We start from the raw sequence: 9,595 nt of genomic DNA, 5'->3' as shown, positions 1-9,595 counted from the left end.
AATTACCACTTAGCGTCTTTTACTAAAAGCATTCACAATTTCTTCAAGGGCCGTAGACCTCTGTTATTATCCCAAAATCTATTAAAAATGAGTCTCACTGTTGCCCTGGTTACTATTTGTTACCAGACCTCTTGACTTCGTGCTACACTGTAAACGATGTAAATAACAGAACTGCTCTCCTGAGACCGAACACTTGATTGCTGTCATTAGTCTTTGGAGTCAAACAAACTACTCAGCACAGCACTTTTAATTTAAGTTTAATTAGAGGCCAAAGGAGAGCGTTACCCAGCGTTACCCAGCGTTACCCAGCGTTACCCAGCGTTACCCAGCGTTACCCAGCGTTACCCAGCGTTACCCAGCGTTACCCAGCGTTACCCAGCGTTACCCAGCGTTACCCAGCCGTTACCCAGCGCAGCAAGCGAGGCTCATTAATGTGCTTTTAATCGTTTTAGGAACAACAACGGAGATCTACGGCACAGAGGAGTGAGATATATCAGGCTTTAGATACACACACACACATACACACACACACACACACACACACACACACACACACACACACACACACACACACACACACACAGTATTTGTTAGTTTGGCTCTGCACATGAGAAAATAAAACAGTTATTTACTTTAATAAAATATTTGCATGTCTATTAAATTATTTCTACTTTTCTACTGTGATGACATCACTTCCTGGACTTTAATGTAACATAGGTTCAGCTGTCTGAGTTCGTCAAATCAAGTCAAGTTAACCTTCGTGTCGTCCTCCTGACTGTTCCTTCTTTTCCTCCCTTACTTCCTTCCGTCCGTCCTTCCTCTCTCCCTCCTTCCCTCTTTCCTTCCTCTCTCTTTCCTCCCTCCTTCTTTCCCTTCCTTCTGTCCTCTGTCCTTCTTGCCTTCCTTTTTTCCTTTCTCCCTCCGTCCCTCCTTCTCTCTTTCTTTCCATCTTTGCTCCCCCCTACCTTCCTTCCTTCCTTTCCTACCTCCCTTCCTTCTTTCCCTTCCTTCCTTCCTTCCTCCCTCCCTCCTTCCTTCCCTTCCTTCTGTCCTTCCTTCCTTCCTTCCTTCTTTCCTCTCCTCCCTTCCTTCCTTCCTCCCTCCCTCCTATCCTTCCTCCCTTCCTTACTTCCTTCCTCCTTTCCTTCCTTCCTCCCTCCTTTCCTTCCTTCCTGCCTCCCTCCTTTCCTTCTTTCTTACTCCCTTCCTTCCCCCTTCCTTCCTTTCCTCCCTCCCTCCCTTCCTTCCTTTCCTTCCTTCCTTCCTTCCTTCCTCTCTTCCTCCCTCCTTTCCTTCCTTCCTTCCTTCCTTCCTTCCTCCCTCCCTCCTTTCCTTCCTTCTTCCTTCCTCCTTTCCTCTCTTCCTTCCTTCCTTCCTCCCTCCTTTCCTTCCATTGTTCCTCCCTTCCTTACTTCCCTCCTTTCCTCCCTTCCTTCCTCCCTCCCTCCCTCCCTCCCTCCCTTCCTCCTTTCCTCCCTTCCTTCCTTGACATGAGGACAACAGGAGGGTTAAAGATGTTTTTATGTGACATTCCCCTTCTTGTGTTTTTCTGCACGTTGCTGCAGTAAAAGGACAAAAACACAAAGAGGAACTTTTGCATTAGAGTCACGTTACGAAGTGTTTCTATCACTGTAGAATAAGTGTGCTGTTGGGTGTGTGAGTAATGATTTAAGACAGACTTGGAAGTCCTGAAGCTGTCCTTTAATGTCATAAATCTAGCTTTTTTAAAAGCATGTATTCATAAATATCTTTATAGCTGCAGTTAGATGCAGTTTGTCACCTGTCCTTCACTGCATGCAACTAGATTTACTGCCCCCTTAAATGTGTTTTTTGGCACCCGTCTTCACACAATATCAATTTAACTGTTAACAACTTGCAATTAAATACAACAAAATGCATCTTTTTGCACTCATAGAAATCATCATTATTGAGTTTTTGCAGAAAATAATTGATTTATTTCATGTTTTGTCATTCCAATCTCTTATTAAAATAGTTTATTTATTGCTGTAATTTCACTATTGTGTGCAGCTCTAAGCGGTCACAACAAAGCACAAACAAGCCTGGCAGAGAAACAGTCGTCATGGTAACGCTCCCAAAACACTTAACTACAGCTGATTGAGTTTCTGCAGGTGAGGATGATTTCAGCACATCATGTTCTTTATGTTAATGTTGGCGTGCACGGAAAAAAACTAGCAGAATTAAAGGGAGACAATTAATTTTAATAGGAATTACACTTGTAATGTCTTCAACGTCCTGGGTGGGAAACCTTCTTCTTCCTCCCTCCCTCCATCCATCCATCCATCCATCCATCCATCCATCCGCTGCTCTGGCAGGCCGCCACTGTTGGTTTCCTGCCAGACAAGCTGAGTTGAGAAGCTTTTAGCAGCCAGAATGTACCTTTCTGGTTGTTTTTAAGACTTTGTTTTATAACGTGGCTGACCTCTCTGAATGTTGCTGTTAAACGCTGTGTGCTTTTGTTTTGTTTTTTTTCTTTAGGGCATATGTAACCACGGAGACAGATGCTGTTACTCCCACGACCTGAAGCAGACGACCGAAGAGAAAATGGAGTGAATGTACCGTCTCTTATTTTTATTTCTAGAGTTTGAATTCAGGCCCTGTAATGTAATTTAGTGATGAAAAGTTAAGAAGTGTTAATATACAGAACATATCCGTTATTCAGCTTCATACTAAAGCTGTGTTTTTGTTTTAGCTTCTTTTTTTCCTTTTTCTTTTTTTAAAAATGTGACTGTTCAAGTCCAATAAAGTCCTACATCTGACTTTAAATGCTCTCCTTTTTCTTTGAGGTTTAGGATACAAAGATTGGCAACTTTTTGACACAGAGATGCTTGAAGGAAGGAAGGAAGGGAGGAAGGAAGGAGGGAGGGAGGGAGGGAGGGAGGGAGGGAGGGAGGAAAGAAAGAGGGAGGAAGGAAGGACAGAAGGAAGGAAGGGGGATGGAGGAAGGAAAGAAGGAGGGAGGGAGGAAGGGAGGAAGGAAGGACAGAAGGAAGGGGGATGGAGGAAGGACAGAAGGAAGGAAGGAAGGGATGGAGGAAGGAAGGAAAGAAAGGAGGGAGGAAGGAAGGACAGACGGAAGGAAGGGAGGAAAGAAGAAACAGTCAAAAAAGAGGGGGTAAGTTTGACCCGGGAGGACGACAGGAGGGTTAATATATAGCTTTTTAACCATTTAGGGTTAGGGTACCACTTTACAATAAGTTACCCTCATAAAGGCTTTGTGAATGGTTTATAATTGGCTGTGAACACTTTCTAAATCATTAATAAGCTGTTAAAACTCATTGGGGAAAAAAAGTGCAACAATGACCAGGTGCTTGCCAAATAGTGATCTCATATTTATCTATAAATCTCAGGTTGGTCTCGTCCATCAGTCAGCATCATTGGTTTCCATTATCATGTTTCTCAGCATCCAATTATGAGCCTTTATTTATGCGTTAGAAACTATTTTAACCATAATAGGGAAGCCTTATTGTAAAGCCTTAAAGACATCACCATTTTCTAATCTGCTGACTGACAAAGTGACAAAATAGCAAGATGGATAAATATGCAGTATCTTCATCTTGCCAAATAGTGACCTCACATTGATGCATGGTACATTAGGTTATAACTCATTTACAACAGTTAATCAATGGTTTATTATTAAGTGTTTAAACATCAATGTTTAAAAATGTATAAATCCTTTTATAAGGATAGTTTTATTCAGTTTTACCCAATTTAGGTCAATAATTGTGCTAAAAATACTCGAACTGTGTTGGTGCAAAGTGTTCAACATCAAATGATCCGATGTCCGTGATGATGCAACATTAAGACAAACATTAACACAAGAAGTAAGAATGATTGACTTTAATAGGAACTGCTCAATCAGTATAAAATCATTTTCAAAAGTATGTACACATATGTGCAGAAATACAAAGGCTACATATCAGGCAGTCAGTATAAGTTGGCACCAGTTTGTAAGAGAGAGAAAATGTCGAAATCTCACAAAGTTTTGTTTGAAAGGCAGCTTCAGTAAGTCATGTATATTGAATTCGAGGATGTTCGATTTCAGTGATGAGCAGGATCTGAATTTCCAAAAAAAACATATTTTCTAGAGAGTAAATGTGTAAATCTCAGTTTTATGTGTTTTAAGTGAACGTGAATCGACTCAAAATGATGAAAATGTCTGTCGGAGTCTGTTTTAGGGTTGAAAAATGTTCAGTTTTGGACCTTTGTTGTCAGTTTTCTTTTGATTTGATATATCTGCAGTGCAAAAGGCAGCGTCAGCAAGTAATGTGCACACAATACAGTACATCTTAAAAGATTTTATACATTCAGTGTCACTAAATGTCAAATAAAACCCTTTTTGTCCTGTTTGAACTTCACGAGGATGTTCAGGGTCTTAAAAAAAAAACATCTGTTCATTTGTCTCCATTTAAAAGTGGAACAAAAGAAAGCCTGAGATGTTTTCTTTGTTCATTTCACTCTAGTGTCCTCAATGTTCTCCTTTTGTAAACAGAAAGCCTTATTCATCCTTTTTTCTCGAGCGTCTGCACATTAGAAACAGTTCCTGCCTGTTTGAATCAAACACAGGCGAGAGGCCGCCGAGGCTTAAATTGATTGAACCTACATTGCTGATTCACTGGCGAAAACCTCTTTTTGTAAGAATTGAAGCGTGTGGATTGGCTATCTGAGGCTGACTCTGAGCAGGAAGGTTCGGATCTCCATCGGCTTCAGGGTGACCTCCCATGTGGCGTAGGCTTCGGAGTTCTTCGGTAGCGGATCAGCACCTAAAAAAATGATGACAGGGAATTAAAATGTGAATAAAAGGCTCGTTAACCCTCCTGTTGTCCTCGTGTCAAGGAAGGAAGGGAGGAAGAAGGAAGGAAGGGAGGGAGGAAGGAAGGAAGGAAAGGAGGGAGGAAGGAAGATAAGATGGAAGGAATGAAGGGAGGAAGAAGAAAGGAAAGGAGGGAGGGAGGAAGAAAGGGAAGGAAAGACAGATGGAAGGAAGGAAGGAAAGATTGAAGGACGGAAGGAAAGGAGGGAAGAAGGAAGGGAGGGAGGAAGAAGGAAGGGAGGAAGGAAGGAAGATAAGATGGAAGGAATGAAGGGAGGAAGAATAAAAGGAAAGGAGGGAGGGAGGAAGAAAGGGAAGGAAAGACAGATGGAAGGAAGGAAGGAAAGATTGAAGGACGGAAGGAAAGGAGGGAAGAAGGAAGGGAGGGAGGAAGAAAAGAGGGAAGGAAGGAAAGGTGGGAGGAAGGAAGGAAAGGTGGGAGAAAGGAATGAAGGGTGGGAAGGAGGACAGGAAAGGGAAAGAGGGAGGGAGGGAGGAAGGACAGAAGAAAGGAGGAAGGAAATAAGGAAGGAAGGAAAGAAAGAGAAGGAGGGAGGGAGGAAGGACAGACAGAAGGAAGAAAGGTAGGAAAGAAGGAACAGTCAAAACAGACGGGATCAATTTGACCCGGGAGGACGACACGAAGGTTAAACTCCTTAGAGCAGAGGGGTCAAACTAATTTTAGTTCAAGGGCCACATTTAGCTATATTTGATCTCACGTGGGCCGAACCATTAAAATCCACTGAATAACAACCTATAAATAACATAATATATATATATATTATATATATTTGGACTTTATTATAACAAACCATCTATTCACAAGTCAGATGAAAGATTAGATAAATCGTCCCAAATGTACAAAATGTATGCAGACAGGGCAGCCAGTTTGTGGTTACCTTGGCAACAGATACTAATAAAAACGTGCACTTTAAAATCTGAATCATGTTGCAAGTCAAATAACTCAAGTTTGACGTCCAGAAGGAAGATCAGAAGACTTCAAATAAGTGAGAACAGCATTGTGTTGGACTTATAGTATTCTGCAATTTTCATACTTTGCAAAGTTATCCAGTGGGTCAAATTAGATTCTGCAGGGTTCCCTTTTCTCTTTTCTTAAAATCATTTTCCAGGATTTTTACAGAATAGCTGCTACAGTCTGACAGACAAGTACATTTTATTTTGTTGCATTTTATTATTTCTTTTTAATCACCATTTTTATGAGATTTTATCTTTTATTCTTTATCTTGCATTATTTTATCTACTCACATTTTATTGCTCAGTGTGCATTAGTTACCAAGTACATTTTTACTTTATTTCCTATGATGCTATTGTTTTTCAATCAAACTATGAAGCATTTTGAATTGCATTTGATTAGTTTGACAGGTGTTTTTTATAGTTTTTATAAAAGAATATTTGACTGATTGATAGCCATGATGCTAATTTCGCCATGTTAAATCCCATTCAGTTATGCTAACAACATTAGCAGAAGAAGAAACCTTGTAAACCGTTTACGTTCACTCACAAAACAGAGAGAAGCAGAGGGGGGAGATCTTCATTTTCTAGGATAACTGAAGCTTTTCCAGAACATTTGACTTTTTCTGTCATTTTCCAGGTTTTCCAGGGACCCTGTTCTGGCCCACGGACCTTATGTTTGACACCCCTGCCTCCACGATTACTATTAAGACTATGAACCACTGCAGTGCATTTATGTCTCATTATATTACATCGCCTGCTTAATTAGCCGCTGCAAGGAAACAGTCTTTACAGTTAAGTTGACTGTAACTGAGCGGTGATTACCTCCCTCGCATAAAAGCATTAAAAAGGCGTCAGTGGATTTCTGTATTCGCTCTCTCTCGTTTCTTTATTCTGCTATTCAACCCGAACCAAACTCCTCAGCTGTAGGAAGCCAAGTGGTCCATCAGTGACTGGCAGCTCACCAAACAGCTGACTGAGGAGACAAATACAGCATCGTGTGGCTGCCTGATGTTCAGTTTTTTAGGTAATTGTAAACTATTGGGCAAAGTAGAGGTTGAGCTTTCTTCCGGTGCCAAAAATGGTGACTTTCCTCTTAGTTTCATCATCAAATTGGTAGATTTACAAGAGGAAAAACTCCTTTTTGAATTTAATGTCTTCTGGCCTTTTTTTCACTCCAATCTAAAGTTACTCTGAACATTTTTAGGGTTACTTGGAGTCAGTGTGCAGGTGTTACTTCCTGTCATTGCTGCTGATTTATTTCTAATAGCCTTCCACCTACATATACTGTAATATGTGTATAATGACATTACACTGTCTTTCTAATGAAGTTAATGGGCAGATAAAATCAGTTATTGGCCCTTTAAGCTGTGTTTGAAATCACTCCCTCGTTAAGTCATTCAACACTTTTTATATAATAAACTGTGAATAGCAACATTAGTAGTTATAGTAATGATAACAGAATAAACTCTATAGCAGAACCGGACCTGTAACTGATGAAATATTGACATTTTGTCAGAGCGTTTCTATTTTAACGGGCGCAGCTTCTCCAGCTATTACGGTAAAAGTGGAGCAGCCCCTCAGAAACTCACGGACCAGACTGTGCATAGTTAATCTCCTCATGTGACGCTAATCAGCCAATCAGCCAATCAAATCCGTGCATTCGGACACGAGGATAGACTCGACTGTAGAAAAGTTAATGTGTTGCTTTGTTATAAAGTTATTAGATGTGAAATTAATTTAAGTTTAAAAGTATAAAAGTATAAAACTAAGCACTTTATTTAAGAAGCTTTCTGTAATGCACTTTAAATTGAAATGCCATCTTTATTTGATATAATAAAAGAACATTTATCTTCTTTTTTTATTCTTATTTTATTATAAATTCAGTATAAATATTAATAAATGAATTCTATTGTGTTTATTTGTTAGTCTACAATCTACCTAGTAAACACAGATGCTGATGTAACTACTATGCTACTTCAAGGTACTGAAAAATAACACGGACATTATGATGTCCTGGACCTTCACTTGAGGAAATGTTCACAAATTTGGATCTCAGTGAATTTTAATCTCCTAATAATAAATAATAAACCCCTGATCTAGACCGTGATGGGTGGACGTTCGTTACCTGTCTGTGCCATCCACTCATAACGTGTCATGTCGTCTTTCCACTGATTGGCCGACAGGTTCAGCTCAGAGGCGCCCAGCACCTCCAGAGTGGAAAACAGCTTCTACAGTCAGGTGAAAGAGGAAGAGGTGATCCATGAGCGAGTGTTTGTGTGTCACTATAAACCAACCTGTGTTATTATTTTGTACACATATTTGTCTTAACCCTTACATAATTAGTCTCAATAACAAACTTATGAACCACAAATCATTCATAAATACCTCATCAGTCACAGATAAATGTGAGATTAATCCTTAATGAAGCTTTCAGAGAGCAGAAAAAGTTATAAAAACTATATTAAAACACTATATAATGGACCAATGTTCCATAAGACAAGAGAAACTAGTTCAATAAATGATTTTAAATATGAAGAATGAATATTTCTGACATTTTGGATGATTATGTGTCGAATATCGTTATTTCTAGTTCATCAAATTTCAGGCTAGAATAACTTCTTTTTTTTTTTTTTTTTTTTCAGTCCTCAAATGTAAAACTGGGTCAAATTTAATAATTATCAATCAGTTAATCATCTATTCTATAAACTGTATCAGCACACATTACAGTATAATAATCATGATTTAAAAAAACAAGCTTAACCCTAATTTAACCTCAGGGTCTAATTTAACCCATTTTTTTAAATTTGAAAAAAGAAAAAAAAAAGAAAAAAAAATTAAAAACTTTTCTTTTAGCCAGAAATTTAGACTTATCGTCATGTGACCCAGAATATACGAAAAAAATGGAAATATTTCACAACCTTCTCAAAATGTTTTAGTGCCGCTGACACACAAAATTACACAGAAAAATCATGTAGAGACGAATTAATAGGAGGTACTGAGAAAAGTATGAATATGAACAGTATGTAAGGATTCAATTAACACATATTTACGTATTTTTTAAATTCATATTTATTGATTTAAGTGTCTTTTAATAGCTGTTACTCGACAGTGATGAAGTGTTGGTGAGTCTGACCTGCAGGTTGACGGTGACGGGCTGTGAGTTCACTTTACTCTCCCAGCTCTGGAACTGGTGCTCCAGTCTCAGCAGGACCAAGTCTTTGTCCCACTGGCTCAGTGTCAGCAGGTGGACAGCAGGGGGCAGCGCAGCCTGAAGCCCCGAGAACTACAGACAAAAAAAATGTAACATTACGGTCGTTATTAAGGCCAAATAGTTCATTCAAACACCATTAACCAGATAGAGAACAAATAAGTATTGCAGGGTATATTTTGATATCTTTCCGTTATATTTCGTAGTAAGTATTAATGTGCTATCTATCGCTAACTGGGCCTCAAAACATGTCAGTGCAAGTCAAGCTGAAGGCTGCACAGCTGAGCCTGCTCTCCTGAGATCATGTAAAATAAAATAAAAATGAGCACAGAGTCTGAAAATACAAATATGCACAAAAACAGGACAGAAAAGAGGTTTAAACCTGCAGAAAATGAGTCAATTAGACATCAGAAATTGCCTCCAATGCTCACAATTCTGCTCATAGCAACAATTAACATCTAATGACCCAAACATATCCTGAATTTAACAGTGTAAAATGTCTAAATCTTACCTAAAAATTTGGTCTTTTTGGGCTTAAACTTGTGTAGTTTAACTATATTTAGATATTTTATATGATTTTT

At 39.1% G+C, this 9,595-nt stretch overlaps 2 protein-coding genes across 2 annotated transcripts in view; one reads left to right on the top strand and one right to left on the bottom strand.

Moving 5' to 3' along the window:
• Positions 1 to 2,784, top strand: part of trmt1 (tRNA methyltransferase 1) — a gene marked incomplete in the record, with an annotated part of 10,731 nt that extends 7,947 nt beyond the window's left edge. The window contains 1 exon segment of the mRNA XM_062436651.1: positions 2,497 to 2,784. Coding sequence (XP_062292635.1) covers positions 2,497 to 2,571 — 75 coding nt within the window.
• A 1,059-nt stretch (positions 2,785 to 3,843) lies between these two features.
• man2b1 (mannosidase, alpha, class 2B, member 1) overlaps positions 3,844 to 9,595 on the bottom strand; it is a 20,325-nt gene continuing 14,573 nt past the window's right edge. Inside the window, exons 21-23 of the mRNA XM_062436645.1 lie at positions 8,940 to 9,089; positions 7,932 to 8,034; positions 3,844 to 4,781 (exon numbers count right to left, since the gene is read on the bottom strand). Of these exons, the coding sequence (XP_062292629.1) occupies positions 4,678 to 4,781; positions 7,932 to 8,034; positions 8,940 to 9,089 (357 nt within the window). The 3' untranslated portion in view covers positions 3,844 to 4,677. The remainder of the gene's footprint in view (positions 4,782 to 7,931; positions 8,035 to 8,939; positions 9,090 to 9,595) is intronic.

The sequence above is a fragment of the Scomber scombrus genome, chromosome 2 (assembly GCF_963691925.1).
Source record: "Scomber scombrus chromosome 2, fScoSco1.1, whole genome shotgun sequence".
In the NCBI taxonomy this organism is placed as follows: domain Eukaryota; kingdom Metazoa; phylum Chordata; class Actinopteri; order Scombriformes; family Scombridae; genus Scomber; species Scomber scombrus.
This window is presented reverse-complemented; position numbering and strand designations above follow the sequence as displayed.